This window comes from Drosophila montana, unplaced genomic scaffold (genome assembly GCF_035044405.1).
Source record: "Drosophila montana isolate Dmon_TW-CO22-7 unplaced genomic scaffold, ASM3504440v1 contig_3438_1, whole genome shotgun sequence".
NCBI classification, from domain to species: Eukaryota; Metazoa; Arthropoda; class Insecta; order Diptera; family Drosophilidae; genus Drosophila; species Drosophila montana.
The window spans coordinates 1,113,266-1,128,594 of NW_026998322.1; the positions used below are offsets into that span (position 1 = coordinate 1,113,266).

Consider the following 15,329-nt stretch of genomic DNA (forward strand, 5'->3'; position numbering starts at 1 on the left):
GCGGTGCTGAGCAGCTCTGCTAAGCCAGCTGCTAGCTGGCGGCTCTGTTAAATCAGCGGTTGACTGACTATTTTTTGACGAGTTGGCAGCACTGCATGTTGCTGGAACATTGCGTCTTGGTTTAAACAATTAAAATACGGTTTAATTAAAGCATGTTGTGCACTCGCGCAGCAGCGAGGCTTGCGGGTGGCTTAACCGCATCAGGATTGGTATGTGAACACATTGAAATTGCTAAATTTAATTGCCCGATTATGGGGCTGCCTGCAATTGCACCAGCCACTCTTATATAAACCACACTGACGTTTGTTTTTATTCTACAGGCAGCGCAACAAATATATAAACATCATGCGGTGGCGGCGGCTGTGGCAGCTAGATTTACCGACCAATGCAGACTCTGCTCCACCGGCGTTGTGGACAGTCCCGGCAAAGCGGCAAAACAGACAACGGAAGATGGCAGCATATTAAAACGTGTTCTGACCAAAGTCGGATTTATGCCCAATACAAAAGCCGTGAGTTCTGTGCAAATAGAAAACTCTTAGACACAGCTCTTATGATTTAATCCATTGCAGCGCCTGAAGGTTACCAGCCATCTGCTGTACGAGAGTGTAGCGGACAAGATCAACTACGTTGCCTTCTTTCGCGATTTTAATCTGCCAAACACTTTCAACTCCTGGTTCCTGGTCACTGAGCTGCATGTGTGGTTGCTGATGATGCGCTCCATGGCCGAAGGTTCAGAAGCCGGCGAGGATGGGCGCTTTCTGCGCAATTGTATTGTGGAGGCCATGTGGGGAGATGTGAATACACGCGCCAAAAAACTGGGAGTAAGTGTTGAAGCGCATCGTAGTGCGTTGTTTATTTTCTCTATTGTTTTTCAGGCCAATAATCCCTCACGTACGAGAAAGCAAATCGAGACCCTGTCGGAGCAATTTCAGGCGGCGCTTATTGCCTACGACGAGGGCATCATGTCCGATGACCGAATTCTGGCCTGTGCTCTATGGCGTCGCTTTTTAGAAATGGACTGCGAAGACTATGCTAAAATTGAACGGCTAGTCAAGTATGTACGCAAACAGGCGCTTATGTTGGATAGCTTAACTCGGGAACAGTTCATAACGAAGCCTAACGTTGCTTGGCTCGATCTGGACAAGTGTAAAGTTGATGCATAGAAAATGTTCTTTTAGTTTGTTTATTAAAGTCTATATACACTTCTAAGCCTAAGATTCAAACTACCAGATCGTCGATTGGCTCGTCCACCAGTGCTCTCAGCTGGCACTTGAGCACGAAAGCCATGATACGGCGTTCCGCTCGTACCTTTTGGTTGCCCTTGAGTTGCTCGAGAATTCTGCTCATTTTGAGATAATCACTTGCAGGCGATGATGCTTCCACGGCGGAACGCGACGTTCCTTTTGATGAAGGTTCGAAGTCTGGTTGAAGATGCTCCTCCTCCACCGCATCGTCTTCCTCGTAAATAATCTCTTCTTGCAAGATTTGATCATTTTGCTCAATGATTTCCTCAATAATAAATGAGTCTGCATTGTGCTCCATATCGCTGACATGCATCACCACGCAATCATCGTACGACTGCCACGCATCCTGATCCACAGAAGATTCTTTTCTCACCTCCGCAGTCTGCGATTTATCCGTACACTGCGCCGTGTGCTTGGCTTTGGGTCGCGATGGCACACCCGACAAAAATTGTAGTCGCTTAAAATATGGCCATGTCGAACCGCCGGGTCGCCGTGATTCCTTTCGATACTGGTAGTGTAAATTGTTCCAGCGCATTAGGCAGAAATCCACTGAAAGGGTCAGAATCGTTAAGGCAGGTTGAAGAGGGGACACCAAAAATTACCATCGCAATCCATAATCTCTGCTATGTTGGACCAGATTTCCGATTTGACTTTCATAACATCATAATTCGAAAGCCCCGTCTGGCGCTTATACAATACGGTATTAGGCTCGACATGATCAATAAGCTTGAAATCAAATGGACGATTCTTTTTATAGCTGGTGCGCATATTTATTTAAACTATTCAAAATGACTTCGAACTCATGTTGGGATGATAGTATGCGTATTTTCCGTGAGTTTGTAATCACAATACAAATAAAATATGTATTCAGTTTAACAAAAATTAAGTAGCGTACAGACAGACAATATTGATATTGCGATTATAATATTAATATTAAAATTAAAAAAATTGTGAAAATTCAATGTTAAATTCGATTTGCTGCAACAATTGAATCGATAGTGTCACTCTGCTATTAATAGTGTTACCGTACATATGTCTAACAGAGTTGCTTTGATTTAAAACTATCGAGAATGTTCGACACGAAGCATGAATAACCCTACAGTTTCTTTCATCTCTAATACTGACGTAGGTGCAAAACCTGGAAAATTGTAAGGTGAAGTGAAAATTGCAAAAAAAAGTGAAAAAAGATATAATATTTGGCAAATAATTGTGCAATTCAAGTGCTGATAAAGATGAACATGTAAGTAATATAAAAATTTCAATGGGGGCACATCATTTTTAAGAGAATTTTGGCGTACGAATTGACATGTGGCGAGGAGTGTGCGGCGGGTGGGCAAGAAAATTTTCTTAAACATTGGCTAAAAATCGATAAATCAAAATGGCAGGGAGAGTAGCTAGTGAAAATCACATCGAAAAGTAGAAAATAACGTTTGGAACTGCTTTTGATGCTCAAAATTGAAATTAATGGCGCACAACGCTCGTTCCAGGTATAACGGACAGGTAAATGGTTACATGGGAGGTGCACCAACCGGTGGTATGCCCAACAATCGCATGGGCGCCAGCGGAGGTGCTGGAATGTTCCAGCGCAATCGATCGGCTCCATACATTCGTGGTGGACCCGGCGGCGGCGGTGGTGGATTTAATGGCGGTCGCATGAATATGGGTGGTCCAGGAGCACGCGACGGTGGCGGATTTGGCGGTGGTCAGAACAGTAATCGCACCTCAACTCATGGCGCTCATTTGCCGTCAATTGTTTGGTCAGAGGTGTCGCTCACCCCGTTCCGCAAGAATTTCTACAAGCCGTGCGATTCCGTTTTGGCTCGCACACAAGGCGAAACGGAAACGTTTTTGAGCAGCAACGAGATTACCATTAAAGGCAATGAAGTGCCCACTCCCAGCATTGAGTTTGAGGAGGGCGGCTTTCCTGACTATGTCATGAATGAGATTCGCAAGCAGGGTTTTACCAAGCCCACAGCCATTCAGGCTCAGGGCATGCCCATCGCTTTAAGCGGACGTGATCTTGTCGCTGTGGCTCAAACTGGCTCCGGCAAGACTTTGGCCTACGTGCTGCCCGCCGTAGTCCACATTAACAATCAGCCGCGTTTAGAGCGCGGAGATGGACCCATTGCCCTAGTGCTGGCCCCCACACGCGAGCTGGCCCAGCAGATACAGCAGGTGGCCAGTGAGTTTGGCTCCAATACGCAGGTGCGCAACACTTGCATTTTTGGTGGCGCACCCAAGGGCCAGCAGGCACGGGATCTGGAGCGAGGCGTCGAAATTGTTATAGCGACACCGGGACGCCTTATTGATTTTCTGGAGCGCGGCACAACTACACTAAAACGCTGCACTTACCTTGTGTTGGACGAGGCCGATCGCATGCTGGACATGGGCTTTGAGCCACAAATCCGTAAAATAATGCAGCAGATACGCCCCGATCGCCAGGTACTCATGTGGTCCGCCACATGGCCAAAGGAGGTGCGCCAGCTGGCCGAGGAGTTTCTCAGCAATTACATTCAGGTCAACATTGGCTCGCTATCGCTGAGCGCCAATCACAATATACTCCAGATTGTTGATGTCTGCGATGAGTCCGAGAAGATTGTCAAGCTGATACAGCTGCTCACCCAGATCTCTGGCGAGAACGAGACCAAGACCATTATATTTGTGGAGACCAAGAAGCGTGTGGATGAGATAACACGCAATATTTCACGTCAGGGCTGGCGCGCATGTGCCATACACGGCGACAAGTCGCAGCAGGAGCGCGACTTTGTTCTATCCAGTTTCCGTAATGGACGCCACTCCATACTGGTGGCCACCGATGTGGCTGCGCGCGGATTGGGTGAGTGTTTCGTAGCTTTTGTGCCAGTAGCTGGCTAACGCTAGCTGCTCTGTTGTCTTTTTTGATGCGCTCCATAACCAATAACCGAGCAAGTGTTGCTGTGGATCAACAACATGCCCAAAAAAAATAAATGCCAAATGGTTTTGTTTCATTATTTGATTCGTCGTCGTCGTCGTCGTCTGGCAGCGACCGTCAGCGATGAATCGGCCAACACCGACCAGCCTCTTACTCTTACTCATTATTCCTTCGCTTTCGCTTTCACATTTCACTCTTTGACTTAATCGGTTTTCTCTCACTATTCGAGTGGGAATAAGTTGAGCGTTGTGCATTTACAGGTTAATTTGTACATTGCATGTTTTAGCTCTTCTCCCATTTCCTACCGCAGCTTCCGCCCGGGGAAGCTTTTGTTTTTTTGTTTTTACTTTTCAGTTTTTGCTATTTTAAAAAAAAAAAAACAAACAACAAATGGTGTGGTCGAAATAATGAGGGGAATGTGTTCTCCCTGCATTTTGCTGGTTATATGAAGTTTTTTCTCACATATGTGTACTATTGTATTTTTAGTTTGTTGCCCTCCTTTCTAAATAGTTCTTTAGTTGTGCTTCGTCAAGTAAACTAACGTACCATATTCAATTTGCTGTCAGTCAAGGACTCAATGGCCTAGCAAAATACGAGTAACTTAAATAATAATAATAAAAAAACAAACATGATATTAATGTTTAAAGATCGTTTAAAAGTTGTCTTGGATACGCTCTTTAAAAGACTGACTTTGAAGGGTTGTAAACTATTTCCGTTTTTTTTTAATACATTTTTTTAAGTTTGTAATTCGGAGTTGAAAATATTTAGTTAAATTTTGCGGCCAAGAAATTTTTGACTGATGCCTAATTTCGTAGTTTATTTGTATTTACCATTAAAGTATTATTATGTATATTTGTATATTACGTCGCTCCTATATGTATAAAACCTAAATTTGTGTGTGAACAAAAATATCATCAGCACTTTTTGAAATGGACTTCGATTTTTATATGGCAAACAAAAAAAAAAAAAAATAGAAAAAAGAATAATGATAAAGAAAAAAGAAAGCTAAACCAAGAGAAAAAGTTAAATGTTAAAACAAAAAGTTGTATACACAAAACAGATAAAAAAAAAAAAAATGAAAAAGTTAAGCTTTATATACAAGTTGAGGGTTGAATTCTTAAGTTTTTAGCAACGCGGAACTCTCATCACTTAAGCTCCGCGACCAGGCTACATCTACAACAGCTCAGCTACAACCGAAAAACAACAACAACAACAGAGCCGTAACACCATTTATTACGTAAGCCCTATCTAATTTAATCATAGATCGCACACGGGGTAAGTACTAGGCTAATTATCAACCAAACTCTCTCACCTACCAATCTCTCTTCTTGATCACCATTACCATTAAAAGACGCACCCGACCCAACCAATCCCTCATCAATCGCTTGCCTCATCCATACCCAATAAATCCTTAGCAAAACCTCTCATCACATTCTTATTATCTAACCTACATCTTAAGTTTAATCAAGCCGTCTCTTGTATGCATTAAGCTTAAACAAAAGTAAATATATATAAATAAAGATTTGTGTATTTCAAAAAAGCATTAAAATGAGAACACAAAGGTCGAGGTCCACATTTCTGCAGTATAGAAAAAACATATATCTGTTTGCCAAAGATGTATAGTTGTTAATATACGCTAAATAGTATTGATGGCGAAATTTTTGTTCAAATCAAAACGATAAATATGTAGAAAAAACAATGCAAAACAAATTATAAAACAATATCGATTATTCAAGTGCTTATTTAAGTTTAACAAAAAACCAAAAAAAAAAAAAAGAATGGATTAATAACGTTACCAAAAAAAAAACACACACATAAGTTTCTGTTTTTGTTTATAGTTCTTGAGTATGTATTGAGAAACAAAAAAAAAAAAACAAACAAACATATTAATTGGAAAATGTGTTTAACATATTGATAACTTCTTCAATTTTCAAAACGAAATTCCTCAAACAGACGTTGACGATGTCAAGTTTGTGATCAATTATGATTATCCTTCGAACTCGGAGGATTATGTGCACCGCATCGGACGTACCGGACGCTCCAATAATACAGGCACAGCCTATACCCTGTTCACGAACTCCAATGCCAACAAGGCCAATGATTTGATCCAGGTGCTGCGCGAGGCCAATCAGGTACTGCTTACCCGGAATACCCGGAACCCCATAATCTTTATATCTTACTCACATCGTTTATTCTCTGTTAAGACTATTAATCCAAAGCTGATGAATATGGCCGCTAGCGGTGGTTATCAGAAGCGCGGCGGCATGGGATATCGCGGCAATAGTGGTGGCTACCAGGGACGCAATCCGCAAATGGGTGGAGCTGGAAACTATCGCAACAACCAGAACAACAATAACAATATGCATAGAAATGGAAACGGCAACACCGGTGGCTACAATCCAGGCGGTCCGCCACGTTACGATCAGAAGCCGTCGCGCACCTCGCCGCCTGCTCCAGGCGCTGGTTATCGTCCACCGGGCGGTGGCTACCAACAACAGCAGCAGCAACAGCAGCCGTCACAGCAGGCCAATGGGGTGCAGTTCTCGCGCTTCAATCCGAATGCTGCTTGCTTTGAGCCCAAGTCACCGGCACCAGGTGTCCAGCAGCATCAGCCGGCACATTTGGCCGCAGCTCAGGCAGCTGCAGCCGCCGCCGCTGGCTATGGTTATGGTATCGAACAGAAACGCTCTCGGTTTGCCCTGAACTTCAATATGCCTCCGCCACCGATTGCACAGCAGCAACAACAACAGCAGCAGCAGCAGCAGCAGCAACAGCAGCAGCCGCCGCAACAGCAGCCACAACAACAGCCACAACCGCAGCAGGTGCCGGTTGGCGGTGCAGCTGCCTTGCAGCCCCAGGCCTACGGACAGTATACAAGCATGTCCAGCAGCATGGCGACGGTGTCCCTAAATGGAGGCGCACCCAGTATACCGGCCAGCGCCTATCGAGCCCCGTATGCGATGCCGTACGTGATGCAGCCTCCACCATTACCCGTACAAAACTAAATATCGTAAAGCCAAATTGTACGAGCTAAAATAACTGGACCTTAGTATTACTTGGTCTATGTTCTTTTTGCTCAAATAAAATTTCCTTTCCTACTCACTAACACCAAGACACACATACGCACTCACGTAAACACACATACACAGACACACACACACACACATTGAGACACACACACACACACACCGACACAGAACAGAAACATACACATCAGCGTAAGAAACTTGAGTATAGATTTAAATCTTAGATACACTCTAAGGTCCCAGACTTGTGTAGATCTCCTCCGCCCACACACACATATTAGCAATATAATATGGTTTAAACTGGAATCAAATACGCTTGCAATTTGATAAATTCCTTTTTTCGTTTCTATATATACATTAAATCATAAAATCTAACACGTAGTTATTAGGCATTGTTTTAGTCGAAACATTTGGGCAAACGTTTGCCAAACATCATTTGGCATTTAGCTTATTATTATTATGAGCCCCCAGCGTATTTGATTTCTGTCACTATTCTCGAATAACCCTATTCTATCTATAATGCAAAATGTTGTAATTTGCAATGCTCCAAGCGACACTGACACAGAGACAAACAAAATATTATGTCAATTTCTTAGAATCAAATGCGTATTATATCATCTTAAACCATATTATGTGACTAGTCTAATTGCTTAGCTGAAACTTACACAACAATTTTCACGATAACAACAACAACAACAATACCAGAAAAATAACAATAAAATAAATGTATAATTCCATTATATGTAAACGTATGAATTGATTTACAACTTATGAATAAAGGAGTTCATTCAACATCAGCTTAATTGTATTAGTGCTACGACCAAGTTTTGTAAGACACTAAATTTATACTTCCAGAGTGTAAAAGTTAATGAGGGGTTGAAGCTTTTCAATCATTTAATCAATAATGAAAAAACAAAAACCCTTTTCATGAAAAGCTATACGTAATAAGCTAAAGATCCTTGAAATCGAACCGATTTTTCTTTTCTTTTGACAACATTTTTTGAATAACTCCAACCATTTACTTTCACACTCTAGAATCTGAAATTTAATTGAATTGTATTCCATTTTAGTAAGGATTATTTTTTGGTTTAATATTCAAGTGTTTTTTCTTAGAGGTAAAAAGTCAAAGATGTCTTCGGTAAGATGTGAGTTTCAGCTCATCCGTGTTATACTTACGATTCCAGGCGCTTTTCCACAATTTGTTATATTAATGAGGTTCGGTTTTTCTAAACTTAATTGATTTGCTTTTATTTTCATTTTTAAATATATATATATATATATTTTATATAAGAAAAACTATTATACATCCAAAATTATCATAATAATAAATAGAACTAAAGTATACAAATATTACTAGACAGCATCACCGACATTATATATCATTCAATAAATGATCTTTAATCAGTGGCTATCATCCATCCATTCATCGATACATTGATCTTTTCTAGCTTCAACGTTACTCGTATTACAATTTTTTTTTTTTTTTTTTTGGTTTTCTTTTCTTTTCAAAATTTGTTAAGTTCACACATTTTACAGAATTTATTTTTAAAAATTACACGGTGAATATGATTATGACTAACAAAATTGTGAGAATGTAGAAGTCATTTTTGTTGTTGTTGTTTATGTTTGTTTTGTGTTTCTTTGTTGCCTTTGTAACGTGCTAACGGGTTTTTCTTTGTGTTTACTTTTATTACATAGCTTTATGTGTTCATACTCGATCCTTAAACTATTTGTCTGGCTCATACTAAACCTTCTATCTTTCGAATTTTTTGGCTGCCTGCTGATTACTCGGGTTTTACATATTTATATATATATGTATATATATATAGTTATAATGCAATTTATTTCCTGATTCGCATAATTTTCAGTAGTATTAGTAGTTGTTGTTGCTCTTCTAAGTTTTCGGGGGGAGTACTGAAACATTGAGTGCAGTTTTACAATTTTTATCGATTTTTTTTTCGCTTTTTTTTAAATATTTTTTTTTCTAGTTAAATTTAATTGTTTTTTTTTTTGCGTTAATTTTGCTTAATTTTTGTTTCTTTGGCGCAGTTGACTAATTATGTTGTGTTTGGTTTGCTACGATTCTGCCTGCTGTTTACATATATAGATATCACGAGAGTTCCTGCGAGAACTGCGTCTCCAGGGTGGGTCTAGTTCTAGTTGGATTTCTGTTGGGATTGCGTATCGGTGGTCCTGGGCTGCCATAGCCCGCCGCATACAGCTGCGGGCACGAGTCTTTTATAAGTTCCTGCGTCTCGCGCAGCTGCCGCTGCACCTGAGGCGCCAATCTCTGCACGCTGATGGCCGGCGGAAATTTATATTCCGTTGGTGGCGCGGGCTGCTAAAACAAGACAGATAGATTTATTGTATTGGGATTATAAAATTGAATATAATATAGATTGTAGTACAGCTTATTTGGTGTCTCTAGCTATTCTAGTCTGCGAGTTCGCTGGGATCATATAGATAGAGGGACGGACTGTTAGATGAATAAGGGTTTCAGATTTTGAGATTCCTAAAGATTTCATAGGACCAACATTGAATGCAGTTATATTGATTTCAATTACGAAAAATCATGGACATCATTATATGCAAGAAAGAAGGCTTTTATCGGATAGTTTTAAATCTGGACGAATGTCTATAGTGGTCCGATTGGTTGCGACTGTGCAGATGTATTAGTAGCATAGTCAAGCTCATAATTGATGAGTTCGTTTAAGATTATTCTTAAAAAAACATAGGTTTTCCATCTGAAAACTCATTCGACTGATTCTTCGATATCTTCTATATGGAAAGGTAGTCAGATGTTGCTAAGATTTTTCTCATATGTTAGGAGCATAGTACAATTTGTAATATCAAGTTTGTTCAAGATATTTTGATAAAAAAGTTTTCGGTTTTTCAATTTACTTTTCAATAGATCATTCCTATGGAAACTCTATAGTGATACGATCAGCCCAGTTCGGGCATATGTATTGCCTGCAGCAGAAAAACAGAACTATGGTATAGTTCAAGACGATAGCTTTACAAATGAGAGACTGGTTTGAATAGAAACAGACAAGTCTGTAACTCGTGTAGGTTCTGGGATCGACAAGTTCATACATACGTACAAACGGATGGACAGACAGGCGGACATGACTATATCAACTCGTCTGTTGATACCGACACGGAATATGTATACTTTATGGGGTCGGAGACTTCTCCTATCCTTACTTATAAAGTAATATCAAGAGCGAACTGCTAACTAGCCTCAGTATAAACCTATTTATAATTTAAACCTCCATTCCCTTTTATGGTACAAATTTGCCCTCTCATTGCCCCGCCCACTCACCTGCACAGTGTGCATGACCTCGCCGTAGTAGGCGCCGGCTGCATTTGGCGGTTGTTGCAGCTGCGACGTTTGCGGCTGCAACTGTTGCTGCTGCTGGCTTTGGCTGTGTGGAGCGGTTTGTGTTTCGTAAGATTCGGAGGCGATGGGAACTGAGGCTGCTTGTTGGGCGGCACTTTGGGGGGCAGTGCTCGGTACTCCGTAGTAGGACAGCTGCAAGGGTGCGCGTCCAGCTGTTGCGCCGGCGCCATTTAGGAAGCCCGTCACGCCAGTCTGCATGAGCGGCGAGTTGGTGGCAATGTACTGAACAGGAGCGGCGCTTATTGGCGGCGAGGGTGCGGCGCCATACAACATCCGCTTGGGGCTGACGCTTTGCGGCTTCCCGCCGGCGGGTAGCGTCAGCAGGTGGCCGCCATAAGCAGCCAGTTGTTGCTGTTGTTGTTGTTGCTGCTGTTGTTGTTGTTGCTGCTGTTGTTTTTGTTGCTGCTGCTGGTAGAGAACCAGTTGCTGTTGCTGCTGCTGTTGCAGCTGATTGAGTTGCGCGGCGGCTGCTGCATTGGCATTGGACGTATTGACGAGATTGGCATCGAGCTGCGGCAGAAGCTGCTGCGTGAGGATTAGCTGCTGCTGCTGCTGGTAGAGAGTTGCCGCCTGATGTTGCTGTTGCTGTCGCCCCGCCATGACGTGCTGAGGTAGATACTCCGTCGTGGGCACCGTGCTGCAAGCCGCCGCGGGCTGCAGCAGATGGGCAGCGGGGCCGCTGCTGCCGGCTGCGGCTCTCGTCTTGTTCGGCACCTGCACCACCTGACGTATTGGCGTCGTCTGCAGCGACCGGCTGGCGGAGGAGCATATGGATGCGGTCAGGCTAGCGGACTCCCAATGCTGCACCAGTGCATTCAGTCGTGCCTCCTCCAAGGCGATTTCCGTCTCGCTGGCCGAGTCATAGTCGGGACCCTGCAAATGGAATTACGTTAGTTCAGGTCCTTGTCTTTAATTGTGTTGGGCGGCTCACCTCGTCGATCTTCTTGTCCAGCATGCGAAAGAAATTCTGTTGGCTTGATGATATTTCTCTGCAAGGTGCAGGCAGTTTTAGTTTGGATGGATTTAGGGGTGGGGCGTGGGTGTTGCCACGTGAGGCACATGTGACTTGCTACTTACTGGCTTTGCAGCAGCGACAGGTTTTTGGCACGCAGCAGCGACACGGCCACGTCCTCCTCGGTGTCCTGTATATCCTTATTGCTTTGCTCCTCGGTCTCGTCATTCTTCTCGCGCTCACGTTGCTGCGCCTTCTCCGCATCCTCAATGTGGCCTTCATCCTCGTCCGTCTCCGCATCCGAATCGGCTAAGGGCACAGAGATTGAGAGGGTACAAACAATATGTAAGTAGGCGGCTATTTTGGCAAATAAGTGGAAAACTAAAGCAATAAAATGTTGCTCTGTTGGTATGTGGGAGGAAGGGGCCACTTCATGAAATGCCGTAGAGAGTGCTCAAAGTACATTTGAAGAAGTCGTAGAAAAGTAGAACAACAATTTACGAACTCAGATAAGTATTGTTCGTGGTATGTGAAAGCATATTCAAGTCAATATCGTCAATTTAGCTAAGAGACGATATTATTGCCATATTTTAAACTTATTTATGATGTTTATCATCTGCCTTAAATTGAAACCCAAGCATTAAGTTGATCGAATTTTTTATAATTTTGTCAAAAAATATGTTACATTAGACTACTTTATCGTATAATTCTATATGGAAAATCCGTCGAATAATGAATGGAAAAATATCCCAATTTATCTCTAAAGTCGTTTCCAATCGGAATGCTATATTATATGGCTTTAAAGGAAGAATCGCTCGAAAGTAAGGCCTTTGTTTACAAACATTACATTACATCAGCCGCATGTCTGCAAGGGTATTTAAACTTTGGTGTTATTAACTAAGACATCATATCTCCCAAGTTCTTAAAGCCTGCGTCCACAGTTTCCCAACCTTCTGATGTGCTCATTCATTTAGGCCTGTGCAAATTTAATTAAGACGAGTTATGCATTTTAATGCAAATTCGTCGAAATACGATATGAATGAAAAACTTTATAATTAATCCAGGCAGTCCAAAGAGGCGTGAGCCTGACGAACCTAGGACCAACAGAATCGGGGCCTTTTATGGCACAATGGCGCCTTTGTGTATGCTACACTTTTGTTAACCCATTTTGAACGCAGCCCAAACACCCACACACACGCACACATTCAAGCACATATACAAACAGAGACAAGGGCCCCAAAGAGGCCACACCCACTCAACTGGTGCGCCCACTGCAACAACAAGTTGCCTTTTAGTAGTTAATTACACACACACACACATGCCTGCATCCACTCTCTGGTGAAAGGCTGTAAAAGCAGCAGCAACAACATGACAAAAGGCTCTCGGGGCTTTGCCGAAAGTTTTGAATGTAGGCTAGGGCAACAATTTTATTTTTCAGTGTTTTATTATAAGCTCACACATGCATATATATATACACACACACACACACACACACACATACATATGCTATATTTACGGCATGCATGCGTGTGCTGGTTATAAGCCTAGTCCTTTAGTTTGTGAATGCACGGCCTAACCTGCTGCTGACATATTAATCAATGATGTCCTCATTGTGAAAACAGGTGGCTTATACACACACACAGCCACACACACAGACACACATCTGCAGGCAAATTGATGTCGTCATGCGTGTAAGCTTTTGTTATTTGTGTGTGAGCGTGAGTGTAGCCAAGGCAAATAGACACAATCACACATATGCAGACGCCTCGCACTCACACACACACATGCGGAGCCGCGACTCCTTTGATTTGCTGCTTACCGTGTCCTCCTTTCTTGCCATTTGCTTTACTCTTCGATTTCCTGGGATATAAATGTATTTTGCTCTGTCCACAGCCCATTTTCTGACTGTGCTGCTGCTGCTGCTGCGGCGGCTGCTGCGTCTGTTGTTGACGGCGTCGCTGACGTTGGCGTTGACGCTGACGTTGAGGTTGAGGCTGGCGTTGTGTGTTGTATTTCTTGTTGTTGTTGTTTTTGGTTGTTTTCAATCTTTTTTTTTAAATTTTTATTAATTTGTTGCTCGACACGTTCTGCGTAGTCTGCTGACGACCTGTATCTGCTGCCCTCGCTTGCTCGCTCTTTCTTTCTTTCTCTCTCTCTCTCTTTCCCACTCTCTTTTTATACCTCTATTTTATTTACGTTTTTGTCACACTTCTCTTTGATGTGTGTGTGTGTGCTTTCTTGTGTTTTATTCAATTTTCACTAATTTAACTATGTGTGTAAATTTAATTTATTTGATCTCTAGTTGTTGTTGTTGCTGCTGCTGCTGCTGTTTGTTGTTGCACGTTTCGAAATTGTTTTTTATGCGACAGCAGCATCGACAACAACAACAACAACATTGAATAATAAAAAACATTTGCGAGAATGGAACATTCCACGTTAGCCACTTGCTCGAGCAACTCATTTGTCGACATCGACGACAACGTCATTCTTCTTCTTCTCTGTCGACGTCGTGCGTAAAACGCCCACCCACCCCCATTTCTAGTTCAAACCAAACACGAAAGCGCAAAAAAAAAAAACTTTGAAAAGTAGCGGAAATTAACTTTTTGCCTTGGACCAGCGTACCAGCGACATACCGTAGACACACACCGCCTGGCCACACTGTGGCCCCCGGTCGACCCACTGTGTTGCGCCCCCCCAACCACTTGTTTCGCTCTGTTCGAGCTATAAATTCAATTTACAGCGTCAATTTGTAAACATGCACACGGCACAGGACACGACAAAACCCATAAAAGGGTTTGGCTCCAGCTCTGCCATACAAATTCTCTCGCTGTTTTTGTTGTTGTTATTGTTGTATCTTCTGTTTCTGTTTTAGATTCTGTTGCAGTTGAGACGCGCGCGTTTTACATTTTTCAACACTCGCGTGCGTTGTTGTTGCTGCTGTTGTTGTTGCTAATTTAAACAAATAACAATAATAAGCACAACAAATAATGCAACAAAAACACTTGAATTTTATTCAATTATTCTCACATAGCCAAGCAGCGCGCTGCTGACCAAAGCAGAGCGTCAGCCTCTTGCTCACAGTAAAGTTTATAATAGACACACACACACACACATACGCACTAGCATACATGGACAGGCGAATGAGGCAGGCAGCGAGGCGCCAAACTGCCGAAGCCAACACACTCGTTTGGAGAGCAAGAGCGAGAGCAAGCTCCAGCGCCGCCTCTCTCTCTCTGCTGCTGCTGCTGTTTGCTCCTGTATGAGTGCGTGTGTGTGTGTTTGAGTGCGCGCTGCGTGCGAAATTGATTTTTCTATTTATAAAAAAAAAATCAAAATATATCTGTATTTTCGTTTGTAGCGCGGCGTTTTTTTTTGTATGGAATATTTTTGTTTCTGCTGCCAAAAACATAATTTATGCTTTATTTATGATTTTCATTTCCCATTTGGCATTTTGTGTTCGAGCGTTTCGACGGTTTCGTGTGCGCATTTTTATAGAAACTTGTTTGATTTATACGCAGCCCCACTTGGGCACACACACTCGGTGGTGCCTCCAGTCGCAGCGCGTTTTCCGTTATTCAGATTCCGGAATCGAGAAACATTTGTTTTGCGGCACAATTTTTGCCGTATAGCATTTACCGCTTACTTTTATTTACACATTTGGTTTAACACTAAAAAGGAACTTTTGCGCATCAATTTTCATTGAATATTTACACTCGGTTCTTTCATTTTTATGGATTTTCTGCGGAAAACTCGCCGAAAAAGTTTTGACTGCGACGCGTCGCTTGTGTGTGGAATT

At 42.4% G+C, this 15,329-nt stretch overlaps 4 protein-coding genes across 7 annotated transcripts; 2 read left to right on the top strand and 2 right to left on the bottom strand.

Annotated features, from left to right (window-relative positions):
* The first annotated feature begins 62 nt into the window (after positions 1-62).
* On the top strand, positions 63-1,209 carry LOC135434765 (ubiquinol-cytochrome-c reductase complex assembly factor 1). The gene is made up of 4 exons (XM_064691447.1): positions 63-209; positions 321-509; positions 570-821; positions 876-1,209. The coding sequence occupies exons 1-4, from the start codon at positions 153-155 to the stop codon at positions 1,161-1,163; spliced, it is 786 nt and encodes a 261-aa protein (XP_064547517.1). The 5' UTR covers positions 63-152; the 3' UTR covers positions 1,164-1,209.
* Positions 1,168-2,164, bottom strand: LOC135434766 (uncharacterized). Its single transcript, XM_064691448.1, has 2 exons — positions 1,847-2,164; positions 1,168-1,793 (listed from the first exon to the last, which is right to left on the bottom strand). Exons 1-2 carry the CDS (start codon positions 2,010-2,012, stop codon positions 1,219-1,221), a joined length of 741 nt encoding a protein of 246 aa, XP_064547518.1. The 5' UTR covers positions 2,013-2,164; the 3' UTR covers positions 1,168-1,218.
* Positions 2,165-2,315: 151 nt separating this feature from the next.
* Positions 2,316-7,978, top strand: LOC135434758 (uncharacterized). Its single transcript, XM_064691436.1, has 4 exons — positions 2,316-2,484; positions 2,732-4,080; positions 6,109-6,287; positions 6,360-7,978. The coding sequence occupies exons 1-4, from the start codon at positions 2,477-2,479 to the stop codon at positions 7,158-7,160; spliced, it is 2,337 nt and encodes a 778-aa protein (XP_064547506.1). The 5' UTR covers positions 2,316-2,476; the 3' UTR covers positions 7,161-7,978.
* Positions 7,979-8,347: 369 nt separating this feature from the next.
* On the bottom strand, positions 8,348-15,329 carry tow (target of wingless). 4 transcript variants are annotated; one of them, XM_064691439.1, is made up of 6 exons: positions 15,177-15,329; positions 13,353-13,801; positions 11,659-11,842; positions 11,513-11,570; positions 10,504-11,454; positions 8,348-9,522 (listed from the first exon to the last, which is right to left on the bottom strand). In XM_064691439.1, the coding sequence occupies exons 2-6, from the start codon at positions 13,429-13,431 to the stop codon at positions 9,292-9,294; spliced, it is 1,503 nt and encodes a 500-aa protein (XP_064547509.1). In that variant the 5' UTR covers positions 13,432-13,801; positions 15,177-15,329; the 3' UTR covers positions 8,348-9,291. The 4 variants fall into 4 exon arrangements, with proteins under 4 accessions (XP_064547509.1, XP_064547511.1, XP_064547510.1 ...); XM_064691441.1 differs by lacking the exon at positions 15,177-15,329 and having other exon boundaries at positions 11,513-11,555; positions 13,353-14,067; XM_064691440.1 differs by lacking the exon at positions 15,177-15,329 and having other exon boundaries at positions 8,348-9,519; positions 13,353-14,063.

Coding starts and splice junctions, on each gene's coding strand:
- LOC135434758 (XM_064691436.1), top strand. Junction 4,081..6,108: donor TGTGGCTGCGCGCGGATTGG/GTGAGTGTTTCG, acceptor TTCCTCAAACAG/ACGTTGACGATGTCAAGTTT. Junction 6,288..6,359: donor TGCTGCGCGAGGCCAATCAG/GTACTGCTTACC, acceptor TTCTCTGTTAAG/ACTATTAATCCAAAGCTGAT.
- LOC135434765 (XM_064691447.1), top strand. CDS start 153: ATGTTGTGCACTCGCGCAGCAGCGAGGCTTGCGGGTGGCTTAACCGCA. Junction 210..320: donor GCTTAACCGCATCAGGATTG/GTATGTGAACAC, acceptor TTTATTCTACAG/GCAGCGCAACAAATATATAA. Junction 510..569: donor TTATGCCCAATACAAAAGCC/GTGAGTTCTGTG, acceptor AATCCATTGCAG/CGCCTGAAGGTTACCAGCCA.
- LOC135434766 (XM_064691448.1), bottom strand. CDS start 2,012: ATGCGCACCAGCTATAAAAAGAATCGTCCATTTGATTTCAAGCTTATT. Junction 1,794..1,846: donor AGAGATTATGGATTGCGATG/GTAATTTTTGGT, acceptor TGACCCTTTCAG/TGGATTTCTGCCTAATGCGC.
- tow (XM_064691439.1), bottom strand. CDS start 13,431: ATGGGCTGTGGACAGAGCAAAATACATTTATATCCCAGGAAATCGAAG. Junction 11,843..13,352: donor TGGCAAGAAAGGAGGACACG/GTAAGCAGCAAA, acceptor CTGTGCCCTTAG/CCGATTCGGATGCGGAGACG. Junction 11,455..11,512: donor TGGACAAGAAGATCGACGAG/GTGAGCCGCCCA, acceptor TTCCATTTGCAG/GGTCCCGACTATGACTCGGC.